Genomic DNA, 19261 nt, shown 5'->3' on the forward strand with positions numbered 1-19261 from the left:
CAGAAACTGCTTGGGGTTCAGAGGGTTAAATGACGTTACACTATAGCTGCTGAAATATGAAATAGATAAGGTGTATGAAATACATAGCAGCATGTTTCTATGACTAAAACACACACTTGCTAATAAATTACTTACTATAAAGCATTTGATTCTAATTTCACACATTTTGTCCCCGTTAATAGCATCATCTCGCCGTTTCTCTCTGTCATTTCTTTGCTAGTAATGAATTTCACAACATTCTTACAGGTTGTTTAATAAATGAACAGTTGATCATTGGCACTCCATGGATGAGTTGAGGGAAAAGACAGTGGCATGTTCCACCTTTTCCATAGATCATCTGTGTGTGTTTATGGATATTTTACCTGTATGTTTGATGCTCTACCTGCGTATATGTTGTTACACTCCAAATCTGTCTGATGCTATTGTAATTTGTGAAATGTTCAGAGACTCTGTGATGATGTGATGTGTACTTTAAATTAAATGAAAATAAAGGTGAAGTTAGTCATTATTTGTTGTAAAAGGTTGTTCAAAAAAAATATGTGAATTTAGGCAGTAAAGTCATTTAAAGGTGTGTCATCTTGTGTGTTTTTGGATATTGTGTATATCAGAGACTAAAAGTGACCGTAAACAGTGACAATGGATAAACTAGGGAAGTGCAGACAGTTGGTAGAGATGTTGTGTATAGGTTTTGACACATGTCACAGTGTTTGCCTTGTGTTCAATCTAATCCACATAAAAACTACAATGCATGCTTTGAAGCTCAATTTAATGGTATTAATATGAGGTTTATTTTGAAGCAAGTCATCACTGCTATGCTGATGATACACATGTATTTTCCTCTAACCGTCAACTTTTCCTCCCAGCTTGTGTTCATAGGAGGTACTTCATTCATTTAAATACTTATAAAGATGGCAATAATTTCTGCTCCCTTTGCCCCCTGTGAACAAGCAGTACTGCCTTCATACTCCTATGCAATGTCTGAACCCCAATTCAGACGGTCAGATTCTTGTACCTGCTTTAATAACATCCGCAATCACTACATTTGGCCTAAACTGCAGCTGCCAAAGTCCTTAGAGATTATATAGAGACATGAGATTTGATCATATAACACTCGTCCAGAAAGTTCTCAGAAAAGAGACCCAAGAGTACGACTCAGAGGGAAGATGTAAAAACAGTAAAGAGTCTTTACTTAGAAAAACAAGGGTACAAAAATCTAAGCAGGCAAACAAAGTACAAAAGAACGGGCTGAGGCAAAATCCAAAAACACACGATCACGATCAAAGAAGCAAAGAACAGAGTGCTGGAAAGGAAAGGCACAAAGACAACCTGGCAGATGATCAGAGTGAGCTGAGGGTATTCAGTGATCAGCCACAACAATAAAACCACCGACCTAATATTGTAGAGGTCCCCCTTCTGCTGCTAAAACGAGCTCTGAGCCATCGGGGCTGGGTACAGGACCTTCTGGGGGTGTCCTCTGGCGTCTGGTACCAGAACATTGGCAGCAGATCCTTTGGGTCCATCAGACTTATTCCAGCCCATCATGTGGATCCACAATCAGATTAGGAGGTTGTGTCAACGCGTTTGGCTCTTGGTCATGTTTCTCGAGCTATTCTAAGTGTTTCTTGCAGTGTGGTGGGATAATGTTGCTCTGCTGGGTACTGCTGCTAACAGAGGTTTGGTCTGGAACAATATTTAGCTGGGTGTCAGAGTAACATCAATATGAGGAACTACATCACATGACCTCCTACCAGTACAAAGAAGTGCTGATTCCAAAATCCGTCTATGGAGCCTGCTAACACATTTCCAGCTGTATTGTTCCATATACCCCCTCACATTTACGCTGTGCTTTTACTTTTGCTCTCACTATGCTGGTTATTTAACCTAGGATTAACAAAATCTTTGAGGGTTGGAACATTTGACCACTTAGCTTCTTTAGAAAAGACTTTCAGAGCTAATATTCAGGATACGAGCCAGTTCGTGGAAGTGAGATTCTGAAATAGCCTGTTATAGTTTTATAGACAGAGAAATGATCAACTGATTTCTTCTTTGACAGGTAGTTCATGCAGTGGTAATATGAACTTTACATTTAAACTCCTAACCTCACTCCTGCTGTGTATGTTTGGCGCTCTGCCTGTGTCTATGTTGTTACACTCCAAATCTGTCCGATGCTTTTCCAGACTCTTTGGGTGATGCGTGTACATTGAATGAACTGAAGATAAAGGTGAAGTCATTCATGATTTGTTGGAAAAGAAAAGAAAATGTCCAAACAAATATGTAAATATATGCAATATACAGTACAGTCATTGAAAGGTATGTTCCTGCAACTGTGAGTGGAGCTGTATAGTTCAATGGGGGTCAACCTGAAGGTCGGGACCCCACTCAGAGCTCACAAGATGAATCTGTGAGGCCCTGAGATCGTTACTGAAACATTTTTGCTAAATAGATCCATACATGTTTGTGATTGTTCTGTATGCTGATGAGGTTTAACTTTTCATTGATTTAAATAAAACAGTTAGAGGACGAGAGAAATCAGGTAGTCTTTAGTTGAGCTGCTCAAATCTCACAACATATTCAGCCACAGAGATAGAAATCACTGCCCTGGACAGCTAATAACTAAGCTAGTTCCACTGATACAAATTAATTCAACATTGGTAGGAAGCAAAAATCTTGAGACCGAATTTCTCTTTCATTTTAAGAATTACCTGGTTCTAACTATCAAAGCAGCCTAAACAGTTCTGTGACTTAAAGACATCAAATGCAGACAGTATCTTTCAGACAAACCAATAAATTCAGTGCAGACACTGAGAGAAACAGGAACAGGTGGAGAGACTGACTGAAAAAGCCAGAAGTAGAGAACAGATGTGTGTGTGCGTGTGCGTGAACTTTCATTCAGACAGAGAAAGGAACACTATGTGCCACGAGGTTAGGTGTCGAGATGAAAGAGGAAGAAGGAGAAAAAAATCCCTGTGAAGTCTCTCGTCTTCCTATCCTGCCCTAACAGCATCCTGCTCACCGGGCCCTGCAGCAGCAGAACGGCCGACGATGAAATGAGGCAGGACCAGAAGAAGAAGTCCTGACTGCTCCAGGAGTTTGTCCCGCCAAGTTTATTCTGTTCCACTTCTCTCTGGAAATATGTTGCTTTTGGCTGTTTTCCTTTCTCTTGCTCTTCCTTCTTTTTGTCTGTAAATTTCTCCTCCCATCTCCTCTCCTCTCCTCTCCCCTCTCTTCTCCTCCCCTCCTCTCCTATCCTCTCATGTCCTCCTCTCCTCTCCTCTCCTCTCCTCTCCTCTCCTCTCCTCTCCTCTCCTCTCCTCTCCTCTCCTCTCATCTCCTCTCCTCTCCTCTCCTCTCCTCTCCTCTCCTCTCCCCCTCGTTCTGATTCTCTTCGCTGTAAACATTAGCATTAAGCAGCATTAGCCCTCTGCTGTGTGCTCTCTTTTTTCTGTCCTCCATTTTCCAGCTCAGCATCTGGCCGTAGATAATATGAGAACACCGTCACCTTATCTCCTCCGAAATGACACACTGGACTCACGCCGTGTCAAACGGTGCTTCGTCCTGCTCCTATCTGATCCCCAGACGGAAAATAAAAACCCGCCCTGCTGAGCCCTGAGTGTAAGACACAGACTGGAATCTAATGGAATGTGTGAGTATTTGTGCACGTGTGGCGTGCACAGCAGAAACCTCCCCGTCTTTGTCAGTTTTCACTGGCAGCATTAGTATAATGATGGAAGCACAGAGATAAACTGTCAGTGGATTTTTCTGTGATTCCAGTAACAGGCCAAAGTCTCACAGAGGTGGACTTAGGAGACTTAGGAGTGTTCTGGGATAGGATTTGATTGTACCTGTTGCTTGAACTTTAGACCTTTTGTCATTAAAGTGGCAAACACAAGGTAATAAATGTCAAGACAGTTATTCCAGTGTCCCGCCCCTCCTACCTGTGAGCACAGGTCCTGGGGCTTCCCTCCCATGCCATGAGGCATCTCCCGGCAGCGTGTGGACAGGTTGAGGATGGCCGTGGCCGCCATGTGGGCAGCCTCCATGTCGTGACTGTAGTCGAAGCTGCTCTTGCTGCAGGTGCTGCTGGCGCTGCTACCCCCGCCCCCTCCGCCTCCTCCCGTGCCCCCTCCGCCTCCTCCACAGCTCAGGCTGCTGCTGCTACTGCTGGGAGCGTAGGTGCTGGTGGTGCTGCTGGCCGAGCTGGAGTTCTTGCAGTAACGTTTGGCTGTGGGACACATTAAATCAATCAGTCAGACTTCATTTATGCAGCACTTTTCATACAAACAGACTGGAACACAAAGGAACACAAAGTAAAAGCAATACCTAACCAATCCCCCATTAATTATTATGCTACTTGCTGATTATGTTCTTATTCCACCAAGGAACACAACAGAGTTATGTGATGATCGACGTATGTCTGTCTGTCTGTCTGTCTGTCTGTCTGTCTGTCTGTCTGTCAGCAACATTACTCAAAATCAGGCTAACGGATTTGGATGAAATTTCCAGTGAAGGTCAGAAATGACACAAGGACCAAGTGATTAGATTTTGGCAGTGATGCAGCTTATAGTCTGGATCCATGGATTAGTTAAAGATTTTTGCATCATTGTTAGATAGCGGCATTGTATCACTGTAACCATGACAACAAGTGAACACTACATCAGCTGATTCTGATCCACAAATCTACCTCTGAGGACTTATCCATCAGAAATGATCCAAGGAACAACTGATTAAATTGTGGAGGTGTTTCTGAGTCCCATCAGCTCCCGCCACGCGCTACATATTTAGGTCATGCAATTCGATATCTGTACATAATGTACACATGCATAACACATGCCTGTGCTCAGCGCAAGGTCATTTAGTTTGTGGGTACATCTATATGAAATGGACACATTCTATGTAGATGTGATTTCTGATCATCAATAACTAATAAATAAATGCTGGATTTCTGACAATGACATATGGGGGAATGAGCAGCCTTGGAGGAGGACTGAGCTCTGTACTCAATAAAAACAGGAACTGAGAAACTGCTGAAATGTGATCCTAAATAAATCTAATCAGTTTCATAAAATAGAAGAATAGGCAGAGTTAAGACAAGTTAAAAACTCAAACAAGCAAAACAAGAAAATAATCGAAAAATGAAGTGAGAAAAGACAGTTATAATAGAATAAACAAAATCAATAAAAATCAATTAAAAGCCAGCCTAACTACATCTTGATTTGTTTATAAAAAAATATTCTCTGGTGCCCTCAGGAAGGCTGCTCCAGAGACAATGAATGTAATAAACAAGCATGTTTTTTCTTTTGGCTTCTGAAGAAATTGAATATGTAAATTCAAGTTATTGCAAGTCATAACTTCTTCTAAGTTTAGATCTGTTTATCCATCAGTGCATCTCTGAAGGAATACTGTGTATTTTAGAGTATTTTATGTATGCTTAAAGTTATAGGCCACAAACCTGTCACGAGCTTACAAATTTCAAGATGTTTTTAAAGATTATTTTCAGAAAATTGTTTTCCCTGCCATCATTTCAGTTGTAAAAACATAGCCTTGGAAAAATACCTTTATCGTCCAGTTAGATTTTACATTTTAATTTTCAAAGTAATTACAAAAATGCCAATCAAAAGATTCCACCAAATATTCTTGTAACCCTGCAAAGATGCTGTTGCTTGAGAAAAATATTTTAAAACTATGAGCATGTGTGTGTGAGAATGTCAAGAAATCAACATTTTATCTTGCTCTAAAATCGTACCATCGTATCCTTTCGGGGAGGTGTCCCTTTGTCCGTGAACTTTGGGTGCGATGGCCCGCTTCCCGTACACTTGGTGGTTGTTGCTGCCGTCGAAGGCGCTGTAGTCGAAGCTGGTCTTGGAGTACTTCTCCAGCTCCTTGGCCAGGTTGGAGCGGGGCGTGCTGGTGGAAACATTGTTCTTGTAACCATACTGTGGATAGTCCAGTTGTTTGACAAAGCACATAGGCCTGGAAAATAAATGACCAGGGGGTGGAAGTTGGACCGAGGCAGTCAACATTGCCCAGGGGGAGGAGAGGATACTTGGGGTTTGGTTAAAAAATGGGCAGACTGAAGGGAGGAGGGGAAGGAGCAGACTGTTAATACTCCAGGATTAGAGCATGGAGGATGATGCTGGAAGATGGAGAGGTGACGACTGTGCAAGGCATCTCTTTTATATGCCACAGCATGAATGTTTTCATGCTCTGTCTTTAGAAAACATAACTCTGCCACAAGTATTTTTCAAGCGTAGACAGTAAAAAAAAAAAAAGAGTGCCAAATTGAATTTACGCATTGCTTTTATTGCTCTTCCATACTTTTGATATGCTTTTATCATTTGATATGCATTTGTAGCCTCAGTCTAAGACCAGGAAGAAATGAAATGTAAGATCTTAAGGCTACTGCTGATGTTCATTTAGATACAAATACAAAATTTACAATTACTTATGACTTTTCATCACAGCATTTTCATGACTATCAAAGCAACTCTCACTCAAAAAGCTCTGCCTTCACTATGATAAATGAGGCCTATTTTGTTAAAGTCTTATAAAGCGGTTTGCCTTCAGTGGTGAGCAGAGATATGAACATGCAGTCTCTTGGATGTTTTCTCAGGGGACACAAGAACATAAACATAAAACAAAACGGGGAGACATCAAATCTCAATTACAGAACGTATGAGAAAAAAGAACAACACATTTCAATATGACACGAGCATTTTATTGTGTTTAAATCAGTGCATCCTGTCACAAAAGCCGCATTCGATTGCCGTTTCAGTGAAAAATCAACCCATTTTACATCTACAGTGTTCCTGAACTTCATTTAACAAGTTGTGAATGGAAGTGTGGAGTGAATACTACCTTAAGACTCGGTCAGAGGCCTGGTTGGACTTGGGGCCGTCACAGCTCTGGTGCTTCTCCTGGGCTTTAGCCAGCTTCTCGGCTGCAGCAATGGGACATCCTGACAGACTGAAATGAGAAAGCGACATAAATGGCATGGTGGAACACACATTTTGATAGGTGAAAATACCACACTGAACGCGTATGCTGTAAAATGTTTGGCTTGTTTAAGTACTTGTCAGGCAGTCTGCCAGGCTGAAAACAGCTAGCGCACATCTGCCCGACAGCCAGTCAATCCCTGTGTTCACCAGTCTGAAAGCACCTGACGATAGTTCAGGAAGTCTCCACTTAAAATGCAAATTCATTAATTTTCATTACTTTTAACACTTTAGAAAACAGCACAATTGGGAACAGCTTGTATGTTTCTGGTTGAACGGCCTAAAATAACTCTCTGAATAGATATTCCCATATGGACAAATGTGCAGTTTATGTGCATTCTGCAGCTTGTTTACTTCAAACACCTGCTGACAAGACACTCGCGCTCTCATACAGTCAGGGCAGACGCGTAAAGTAGCTTCCAATAGAATTATGTCTGTAAAACTTCCTCCTGACAGCCAACTGACCAAATGTGACAAAAGTTCATGTTGTTATCCTTAACCCCTATTATTCTCCATCCAGTCTGTCAACTGTAGTGTGTCGGGCAGCGGTAAAAAAATTATCTTTGACAATGGCCTGAAGCCAGTATAGAGTTGTGTTCATGAGCACCTGCCAGCAGACGCCTGTGAATGTGTGCAGGAATGAGAGTGTGTGTCAGGTGGCAAAGTGTGAAGCAGTGTATGGAGGTTTATATCAGCTCTTTCTAGTAAAAGTGGAAGTTTACCGTGCGTGGCCATGTGCGTGCCTATTTTGCGCAGCAGCCGTGTCACTGAGCACAGCATGGAGGCATTCTGGTCCTCCCAGGTCTGCACCTCTCCTGTCACCCCGGCTGAGTGGCAGAAAGGTGCTAATGGCTGCTGCTATGCCCCAGTCCCTGAGCATCTGCTGTGGGTGACACTCCTCTTTCACTGTCACCTCGCCTCGCCCCGTCTGACAGCAGCGGCAAGAGTGCCCCGCTATTTTAGCTTTTCCCTCCAAACCTGCACCTGATGGATGCCATTTTTTCGCCATGAGCTGATGAATAATTAATGCTGCAGAAGGTGTGAATTTCTGAATTCTAATCAGTTAAACTATGGGATTGTTCAGCAGCTGAAATACGTTATTTCCAACTTGCCAACATTATAAGCAAGACTGTAGTTATCCACACACAACATCTAACATGCTGGTGAAATTAAAAGAAGGGGTGTAACAGGAATTAAATCAGGGGTGTCAAACATGAGGCCCGTGAGCCAAAAGCGGTCCTCCAGAGGGTCCAATCCGGCCCTCAAAGTGTAAAAACTACAGAGAAGACATTAACTGCTGATTGTAAATTAGGAAAACTGTAAATTTAAAATAATTTCTAGACCATGACAAGTTGTTTTGGTCAAGTAAAATACTAGATTTCTCGTTTTTGTAATATTTTTGTTGTTTTTGCCTGATTTTTTGTCATTTGTCTCATGTTTTTGTCTTATTTCCGTCATTTTGTATTTCGCTTTATGCATTGTTTTGAGCATCGTTTGTGTCGTCTTGTGCTTTTTTGGTCTCGCTTGTGCTGTTTGTCTACTTTTTTGTCGCATTGTTTGTCACTTTTGTCATTTTTTATCTCGTTTGTATCATTTGTGTAATTTTTTTGTCTCATATTTGTTGTTTGTCCATTTTTTGTCACTTTGTAACTTGTTTGTCTAATTTTTTGTCTCTGTTGTAATCTTTGTCGTTTTGTATATCATTTTTGTTATATATTTTCTGTGAATGATAAACTGAGACATGATATTGTTTAAAATGAATTTATTTTTCTCAAGAAATTTCAGTTTGTTCATAATGTTTTGTAACAAGATAATTCTTTAAATGTGAATATTTTCAGAATATACTTTTTTGCTCTAAACCAAAGAAAAAAAGTGGAGTTGTGGTTATTTTTAGGTTCTTATGTTATGAATTTACTGATTTTACTGGGCTAATGCGGCCCCTCAACTAAAATGAGTTTGACACCCCTGAATTAAATAAAGAAATATATATATAAAAACAACAACAACTGACTGAAAAAATAATCCATTGAAAAAGTATGAACCAAAACAAAGTCCCACAAAAAAAAGGAGGATTTAACACGAACACTGCAGGTTTCTCGAGGGCTGAGCTCTTACCTTCTGTGAGAGTTTCTGTTGCTATTGACATGGCCGCGTCCCGTGCAGCCAGGCGTAGGACACTTAAGAACATTCTCATACATTGCCACAACTTGGTACAGACAGGAGATAGAGGAGTGAAAGACAGGGAAGGTTAGGAGCCCCTTACAATCACGCATGAGCTCTATTAGTGTGTGAGGAGCTTGGCATTATAAACATCATTAAGAAATGAGCCTGTGTGAACCCAAATGACCTCTTCTTCATTTTAATGAACACTAGTTTGAAAGGGCAGGCAAGGTTTCCCACCATATTGCTTCCACTTATCCAGCTCTTTCAAATTAGTATTCATGGAATAGGGACAGTCATGAATAAAAAGATGTCATTTAAGTTTAACAGGACAAAGCCAGTAAGAGACAGGGATGGAAGTAAATTTTGGGCATGCCAAGAGCAGAGCAACCAGCAGCTAACAATCATGCAAAACACAAGGGTGGAAATCAATGGCAGAAGCAGACGGATGGAATACAGTTCCTGGATAGAGTGTGCTTTGTTATCATCCCCATGTTGTTAGGGTAGAGAGTGCAGTCTTCAATGCCGTTTACCATTAAAACAGTCCATAACTGTCTCAGATCCCCTCGGCAACCAGCCAATTAGATTAATGATCTATGGATGTCCGAGAGGAGCCGTCAGAGCACCGCAGGCGGGAGCGCGAGGAAGGGTCGTCTCGACACCAGTGGCAAGCAGGGCCAAACCCCATCGGCATCAGCTTCATCATTATCACCCCCTTAAACTTTAACCCCTCATCATCCTCCTTCCCCTACATACTAATTGGTGTTCGGTGCAGGTAATTGGACAAAGCCTGCCACCTCAACATGCCACAAGCCAATACATTATGCATATCTCAGTTCTGCCCTGCCCTCTGCGGAGAGACGGATGGAATGGTAAGAAATGAAAGCACCGGGCCTGATTTAGTGGGCACAAATAGAAGTTGAGATATTAACTATGTGGCTCCAGATACCTTGTGTCTTACAAAGGTAAATCACTTTAAAGACAAAACAAGGACTCCCTGATTGAATACTTTAATATTCTACAGAAAAGACCTACAATGAGCAAACAGCAATGGGAATTAATGAATTTGAGATCTAATTTAATAGTCATTTTTCAACAGGAAGAGTCTGGCTGCACTGTGTGATTTCCCAATTAAATGAAGCCGCTGTATTAATAATACATTGTCCATTCAGTACAGCAAACGTGTTAATAGGGGGGAGAGACTTACCCATAGCTGAGTCTGCCCTGCAGGCAGACACATATGTGACATGTTGTAATATTTACCTTCTAAGTGGTGAAGCGAGGAGTCTATCTAAGGCAATTGACCACTGATAATTATGCTACAACATGGTGACTGACAGCTGATAAATATGGGACCTCCTGATGACCTTTCAGCAACCACAGCGAGATTGTGTGCTTTACTCTCAAGTAACCTTTTGTAGGTTGAAGGGCTGAAGATGATGCCTCATTTTGGGATTCAGAGTATCGTGTACAGCATTAATAGTATCATTTCCCCCAAAAGTCAGCTGGCACAAGTGAGGAACAAGAGGAGGAACAGACATCAAATTCCAAAATCTCCAGTGACAATCAATTCAAGACCATTCCAAATTCCATTTCGAGGCTCTTGATCCCAGTCAAGGTCAACTACTCTGCATCATTTCACATTTCTGGGAGACGAGAAGGCTACATCTCAGGTTAAGAACCTCTGTGTGGGCAGCACTCCACGGAACAGGAGTAATCTGTGACACTGCTGCTCTTTACAAGCCTGGCTTTAATGGTAACTAATTTCTTTGCCATTGTTAAAACCCTCTTTTATTTTGATTGCAGTCTGGGTCATGGCAGATCATAACATGATTTTCACGCTGTAGTTAATGAAACGTGTAAAGGGGCTTTTATTGAGAAGTTTGCACAAGGTGAATGAGACTAAATAGCCAGGGTGAAAGGGAAAACTCACTATTCATTCAAGGCTAATGTTTATTGCCACTTCACTTGATCTGTGGCTTAGAGATATGACACTGCCTTTCTATTCAACACAACTTAATTGAGCAAGGAATACAAATAAATGAATGGGGTTTATGGCATGGATGACTAAAGCACGCTCACTTTTACTGAGGTCGATGAGCATTTCCATGTTTTGTAAAAAATTACATGTTAACATAAAAAAATAAACAAATGAATGAAGGACCAGAGCATAGCATTTCATGTTTTTCTTTTCAGTCACATAAACACTGACAAACCATGCTGTGAAAATCATGCAGTCCACACAGTGTATCCCTTACAGTGACAAAAACAACCACAGTGGACAGTGTGATCATATGCTCTCAATCACTGTCAGTCAGTGGAGCTGGTTAAAAGGTCTCATGCAGTCAAGTAAATAACTAGTTGACAGCTCTACACCATCCCACTAAGCGCTGCATCACCACTGTTCACACATTACCAAGGCCTCATTTCCCACTTCATCACCACGGCACTCTAGGCAGGCAATCAGCAAGCAAACCCACGGCACCGTGCAAAAGGTCACAAAGAAGTGCAGCTGCAGCCCATCTGACCCCTCGCTACAGCCTGCACTGAAATATCAAACAGTCTAACCACAACAGCAAGTCCACGGCACAAAGAACGAGGCAGAAACGGCAGCGATCACGGGGAGCATGCTGATTCCTGAACATCAAAGAACATCAAGGACACGGCCGGCTAAATAAATGACAGTGGTGTTTGACTGGTGTGAGGGTGATATGCTTACTTTCCGGTGGAACCCTGTCTTTGTGCGGACAGCCGGACAGGCTCCGATGGTGGGGATACAGGCCCGTCACGTGACCCGTGCCGTCACAGCCGGGTGTCGGACACCGACTCTCCTTCTTGTCTGCACGGGAAGCATCTGCGAGCAGAAATTGTGGAAGTATATACAGGTTATTACATACACCCAAATGCTGGAATGCTGTGCTGCTTCCTTGTGCCAACAAACTAACACACTTGGGGATAGAACTATGGCAGCCAGCTAACATCAGCTGCAGCTAAGAAACATATCATCCAGATGTCAAGGAAGTAATCAGGGAGTAAAAAACAGCAAGGTGATTAACAAAAAGCATATGGCTTAAAAACAGGAAGAAACATATGTTGAAGCAATGCAAAGCTGCATCGCTATTTAGATTTTATAAATACATATCAGTCTATCCCGGGTACTGCCAAGAATGTAATTTCCACTGGGGATCTTCATCGTGGTATTTTTGAATGAGAAAAGATTGAAGACATTAATTCTTCTACATGTCTTGAAAAAGACAATTGAATATGTTTTTATTTAGTCAGTATTCTCTGAAAAAGATGCAAGAATTGAAAATAATATTGAATATTGAATAAGGCAGTGGTATTTTAAAGACAATGTAAATATAACAATGCTAATCCTGTCAATTAAATTTATGATACAAAACATTAATTGACGATCTCTTGTCAAACCACGAAAATTAAACTAATACTGCAAGTCATGAACTGTGTTTTACACTTTTCATCAGTGAATGAAAATCTGACTGAGTTATCTGTGAAATCACACACTAGAGCTCCTGATTAGTAACAGCTTCCTCCGCCGCCAAATAAGAAGAAACAGGTAAGGATGAGTGAGTTATCTTCTGAAGGACGTAGACAACAGGTAGCAGTGATGATGCTAACGCTAGGTGAGCAGGACTGATGAATCCGTGCAGAGCAGAGGGACACCGACACAAGCCTTTCACATTAACTTTACGATAGATGAGAAGAACACCTGTGACCTTAGTAATTGTGACGGCTGGGAAAAGAGCTTAAAATAGGTAAAGTTAATAAAATTTGGCACGCCCCAAATCTTTTAAAATATCTCAGACTATGAGTAATGAGTACTTTTCAGTTTTTACTTTCAGTTGGTTTTTCAGTGTTTTATTTCTGACAGTAGGTGTGACTGTTGTGCCAGAAGCAGTGGGGGGAAGGTGCAGTTCAAGCCATCTCTGTTCCATACGTCAGAGTAAACATGGCGCTGATCTGACCGCATGCTAACGCGTCCTTTTTCTCACTGCTGCACAGGTAAATAAGCGTGAAAACCACGTTGAAGTGAAAAGAATATCATTAGTATTTTTCCTGGTTAACCACTCGACTAGCATAGTGTCCGTAGCTGTTGGTAACCGAATGAGTGTGGTTTTGTTGTGTGTGTAAGTTGCGTCAGCATATTCGTAGCTCGTAGCCTCACGTAGCCGGGAGCGACTGCAAGGCAACGTAATACTTACAATGCCGAGTAGATGGGAATGAGAGTGTGTGAACATGTGCGTAATATATTGTATTATATGAGTTAAGTACTTGCACACTCTTGTGATGCTGTAGTTCTCAGACAGCTAGACAGTAAGACAGCTCTCTGTGTTTGCTCTTGTCTGAAGTAGTAAGTTAGTGTTTGTATTTGTTTATTCTGTATTTAATAGTGCAACTATGTTTTGCATATTGTCTGTAATCTTCTGCATCTCTGTTCAATACGTCAGAGTAAACATGGCGCTGATCTGACCGCATGCTAACGCATCCTTTTTCTCACTGCTGCACAGCCATTCAAGACCGTGCAGCAACCTATGTTACTGGCCCAGGTACCCCTAGGCCTGGGGCTGGTAATATAATCGTACACAAAGATTGCAACAGCTGTTGTCTCAAAATGCTGATAAGATATTAAAATTCCCATACACTGTCTAACTTAAAAACACCTTTATTTGCGCTGTTTTGGCAACAGACCAGCAGGTCACAGTTTTTTCTTTTTTTACAGATAAGTGGCTGTACTTTGTAAATAACTAAATACATGATGAAAGTTCAGCACCAAAATGTTGCAAATACATTTATTTTTCAAAGTTAGGCAGTGTGAGGGAGTCTGAAATACTCTGAGATGTTTGTCCCTCTTCATGAAACTGATGTTCAACCAGTTTCTCTATTAAAAACGCTAAAATTAGGCTAAAATGTGACTGAATAACACACCATTTACATTGTTTTTTTTAGAGTTTGTGAACTAAAATGTGGCTGAAACTATTTTTACACCACCAAAGAAGTTACGTGACAATCGGCGTATGTTTGTCTGTCTGTCCGTCTGTTAGCAGGATTACTCAAAAACGAACTCAAGGTTTTGGATGAAATTTTCAGGGAAGGTCAGAAATGACACAAGAACCAAGTGATTATATTTTGGCAGTGATGCAGGTTATAGTCTGGATCCACGGATTTGTTAAAGATTTCTGTATCACTGCCAGATAGCGGCACGGTGTCACAGTAACCATGACAACAAATGAACACTACATCAGCTGCCTGCTGATGATCACATGATTGTGATCCTACTACAAATCCAACGCTGAGGACTTATCAGGACTTACAGGTTGGAAATGATTCAAGGAACAACTGATTAAATTGTGGGGGTGTTTCTGAGTCCCATCAATTCCCGCTACATATTTAGGTCACGTGATTCGGTATCCGTACATAACGTACACATGCAGAACACACTCCTGTGCTCAGTGTAATATCATTTAGTTTGTGGGTTCATCTATATTAAATGGACACATTCTATATTGCCGTGATTTGTGATCATCAATAACTAATAAATAAATGCTGCATTTCTGACATATGGGGGAATGAGCAGCCTTGGAGGAGGACTACGCTTGCTGAGTGCTTTTCTTGTTAATTTTTTTGAAAAGACTAAATCAATATCAGGAATTGATGTAAACATTAATATATAATGTTTATCCATCATTTTCAGTAGGGTTGTTAATGAATACCATAGCCTTGTAATTTCCATTTGTGTTTTTGTTTGTTTCATTTTGTTTTTTGGGGGGAAATGTTACTTTGTAGTTGTTGATAATTTTAGCCAAAGAACTTCTGGTTTCATGATAGTCCAACAAATCAGCCTTCTTGACAATTGAAAGCAATCATATTTGAAGCTAAGTGGATTTCTTTTTATTTACAGGACATTATTTATGGCTGTATTTATCTGAGGAGTTAGAATGGAGACTGACAAGGACAAAGATGCAGTAATTGGCTTGCTGACAGATCTTTTGATCATGAAGTTTGTTTACGGTAATGGAATTATGAAGATTTGTGAAATATTACAACTTTTGTGTTAGTGACCTTCAACAAAGTGTTTCATCTTCCAGTTTATATTCAATCAAAATTGTATCACTCTTTTATTCATTAGAACCGTCCAACCTTCACGCGACAGTTTGTTGAGCTGAGTATGACAATGATGGGTCATAAAGCACACACACACACACGCACGCACGCACGCACGCACGCACGCACACACACACACACACACACACACACACACACCGGATGAGATTGTCTTTCCTTTCCAAAACCTTGATCTCCTATTTCTTCCAAACCCAGATCAGATATGGTTACCACCAAAAAGCGGCGATGCCAAGCTGTGCCAACTGGCATTGTTTCGGGAAATGCAACCGTCCACCTTTAAAATACTTTCACTCACAAACAAGGTCAAGGATTCCTTTTACTGTAAATATGCAATTACTCCTCCACATTACCGTTTAAAAAGTTAAAGCCTATCATTATTTTCATAGCAGAGTTTAGGGGGTTAAAAATATATCAGATCACAGAATCAATATGAAAACCATTTGAGTGATAGAAATCTTCATCAGAAGCTAGTATTAAGAAAGTAGATGGGAGGGGCTATTATCTCACAGACCACTGATTAAAGTTTCAAAGGCCTGTGTAACTTAGTAGCTCCAAATGAGACACTTACTTTGCAAACTAAAATAAACTCGTAGGTTGTCGAGAAAAAGCAAAGAGAAGATTCATCAAGTAAAGGGGGAAGAAGGGTTCAAAAAGGACAAAACTGGGAAGAGACGGAGCACACCTCATTATACCAACCAAAATCCATGTGTCATTCATTAGAAAAAAAGCAGCTCATTATCATCCATGGCTGTCATCCATCTCTGTCACGTTGGAGGCATGTGAGTGTGCTACAATATTGCATTGTCATGTCTGGCTCTTCTGTCTGGCACCAGTGCAATAAAGGCAGGGAAATTTTACGTTGATAAGGAACTTGGTCTGCATGTACAAAGTGGCTTCTTTTGGGTCACATTATTATGTTCACTGCTAATGTCTGAACAGCACGTTGGAAATAATTCTCCTACACATGAATGCATGTGTATACAGACATGATGTCCCTGCGTTCTGCTCCCCACACTTCTATTTCAGAGAGTGGAAGCAGCCAAGTGGAAGGCATATTAGAAAGCACGGGATATTGATTGTGGCTGGGGACGGTCTGCGCTTTGCATAGCAAATGGCCCCCATTACCATACCATCTCTGGATAATTAATGTGCAGTCAGTGGGCCTGTCGTTCGTTATCGGTCATTCTGATACTGTTCAATTTTCATCTCAACCTCATGCTTCTCTTAGGGAGCAGGGCTCGTCTCCCCCTCACCCCTCCCTTGCCATGCTCTGTTTTATAAATCACACACAAGAACCCTGGTCAACGAGTGTCTGCTACTATCTTGCCAGAGGAAAGATGTTATCGTGACGCAACTGTCTTGTGTCCTCTTATTATTCCAACATTAGCCAGACACAGAGGCCATGGACGGCTCTTGAAATTAGCATTTGTGTGACATTTAAGTCGCAGTATAAACCTGCTGTGAGTTGTGTGGCATTTAAGGTGTAATATCATCCTGCTGTGAATTAGCATGCTCTTATTTGTTACTCTCATCTGATATCTTCCTTAAGGGAGGAAATAATTTAACCTAGTTAAGTCGGGATATTGTTGCAGTAAAAGATATAATGAGAAGAATTAAAGACAGGGGTCTACAATCAGACTACTGTGAATGCCAACGCAATTTTTATCTGACGGCTACTTCAATCTGTGTACAAGATGATCTAGGTGACAATTACCACTGATGGAGGACTGTAGTTAGTCTATGTAATGTATGATTAGTCAGATGATGTGCATTTGTCTTTCTGGGGAATCGGTCAGTATCAGTGTGAGTGGTAGGTCATCAACATTGACAACAAACATAAAAAAACATCCTTGTTCTTTATAGAATGAATCTTTTCTAAAGGCACAAGGCCTCTATTTTGTAGTTTCTTCTCCCAAGTGTTTGCGCAGGTTTAAAAATAGGCAGCTTTACCCCAAGCAGCATCACAGGGATGAGATTTGCGGTCCTAACAGGCCGTGCAGATTGCCATTACTTATGCCTGACAAGCCTACTCTCTGATGTTTCCATGCTGGCCTATTTTAACAACATAAGCTGCTGCTGCCGCTCCCGCTGCTACCGAGATGCGAATTTCCAAATTGGCTGAAAAAGCTTGTCCTGGGGTTATAGTGAGGTTCCCAGAATGCATGTGGGCTGTCTAGTCTCCGGTACAGGATAGATAAAATACAGAGCCAAACATTGGCAGACAAACATTTTACCTGAGCTTGTTAAATGAGGTAAACATGCCTTTACTAGTGTAGATACGCTTTCAAATGGAATCTCAGTGTGTATCTGAGCATGTCCGTGTTTGAAAGAACCACTCACCTTTATGGTAGAAAGGCTTCTTCAAACCATCTGGAAGCCGGGCTTTACGCTCAACGCTGTAGCCATGCCTCGGCCCGTGGTCTTCATGGGTATACCTCACCCCTTCCCTTCTGGCCGCCTCGGCTGCCATTTTATCCCGCATCGCCTTGGCGCGCTCTGACTCTAGTGCAATGGCCTTCTCTAACAGGGACAGATTCCCCTTTGTCATGTCAAACACCTCTTCCGATCGGTCCGACGTCACAGAGGCTGTGTCCTCATCAAAGTCCCGGTGGTTGGCGTGATATCGGTCATCCTGTGCACAACTGGAGAAGGCCTTGGAGCGTGGGCTCAGCTGCTCCTCGAGCTTCATGAGATTGTCCATGTCGGAATAATTCCTATCAAGCGTCCGCCTGTCATCTTGGCTATGGTGGAAATCCCCGTAGCCATGATGCTGGGGCTGTTGATTGGGATCCCCACATAAGAAATGATTTTGCTGGGATGGCCCATTGCGGTCAGTGGATTTAGTTTCACTTAGTTTCCGAGCCAGGTCAAAGCATTGGTTCCGTAGGCACTCCAGACTGCTTAAACACACTTCCTCATCGCTGTTTTCTATTTGTCCGTTACTGGTGGTCTTAACCTGTCCACTACCACCGTTGTGTGCATTCCCCCCATTGTGGACACAGTCAGTCTCGTCCCTGTTCTCCCCTGTATTGTCCTCAAATTCCTGTCCATCTAAATTGTCAGACAGCACGGCACCGTGGCCCTGTGCCAGCAGTTTCAGGGAGTCCACCGTCTCCCGAACTACATCACTGTCAACGTCCAAACTCAGATCAGCCCTCTGTGTTTCATCTCCTTCCCCCTCTTCCTCTTCCTCCTCTTCCTCCTCCTCTTCTTCCTCCTCCTCCTCTTCCTCTTCATCGTCCTCATCCTCTTCCTCCTCTTCTTCCTCCTCCTCCTCCTCCTCTTCATCCTCAGCACTATTAGAGGAGTTGCTGTTCATCTCGGATTCCGTCATAGCGCGGTTGGCAGCATCTTCTGCAATCTTTCCCAAGTTGAGGAGGGACTTGGCCACCAGTTCATCATAGTTTTCGTACTCGTCGTTATTGTTGTCGTCCTTCTCTGTTGTCGGACCAGATTTGGCATTGCTGCCGCCACCTCCACCATCACCCTCGCCCCCCTCGTCACTGCTCATCTGATCGTCCTCTGTTGGAAAGAAAGAACAAACGTCTTGTAATTTCATTTCCGTCATTCTATTTTACTGGTAAATCAGATTTCTGGGCTTGGTCCATCTAAATTGGATAAGGAACTCTTTGCTTCCCCTAATAATTTACTTTGAGAGTCTTAACAGCAGCTTGTGTTCTGAATTGTGAATCAGCACAGGAAGTTAAATATAGTGGTTTGGGAAAGTTCCAGAGAGAGATGCTCTGGTAAATGAGAGTCTAGGAAACAAGGGACCGTATCTTTGGCAAGTCTTATTCTTACCCTAATTCCCTAGATTTCTGAGGGAAAAGATATTCAGAGGTTTTGTGATTTCTAATATCACCAAAGGATTCTGTAAATAGTTGCAAATGAGATAACATTTTCTTCTTTGTTCAGCACAGTAAAATCAAAACACTATGAGGAAATCTTTGAATTAGAGAGAACAT

The 19261-nt window shown here is 41.8% G+C and overlaps 1 protein-coding gene across 6 annotated transcripts in view; it reads right to left on the reverse strand.

Annotated features, from left to right (window-relative positions):
- The window catches only part of myt1lb (myelin transcription factor 1-like, b), a 123360-nt gene that overhangs the window by 28076 nt on the left and 76023 nt on the right, over nucleotides 1-19261 (reverse strand). For 5 of the 6 annotated variants that reach the window (XM_051950994.1, XM_051951010.1, XM_051950992.1 and 2 more), the window contains exons 6-11: nucleotides 17637-18818; nucleotides 11872-12006; nucleotides 9108-9198; nucleotides 6856-6963; nucleotides 5744-5970; nucleotides 3936-4222 (exon numbers count right to left, since the gene is read on the reverse strand). In XM_051950994.1, the coding sequence (XP_051806954.1) occupies nucleotides 3936-4222; nucleotides 5744-5970; nucleotides 6856-6963; nucleotides 9108-9198; nucleotides 11872-12006; nucleotides 17637-18818 (2030 nt within the window). The remainder of the gene's footprint in view (nucleotides 1-3935; nucleotides 4223-5743; nucleotides 5971-6855; nucleotides 6964-9107; nucleotides 9199-11871; nucleotides 12007-17636; nucleotides 18819-19261) is intronic. The other variant, XM_051951003.1, reaches the window with a different exon arrangement.

Source organism: Acanthochromis polyacanthus, chromosome 1 (genome assembly GCF_021347895.1).
Source record: "Acanthochromis polyacanthus isolate Apoly-LR-REF ecotype Palm Island chromosome 1, KAUST_Apoly_ChrSc, whole genome shotgun sequence".
Classification (NCBI taxonomy): domain Eukaryota; kingdom Metazoa; phylum Chordata; class Actinopteri; family Pomacentridae; genus Acanthochromis; species Acanthochromis polyacanthus.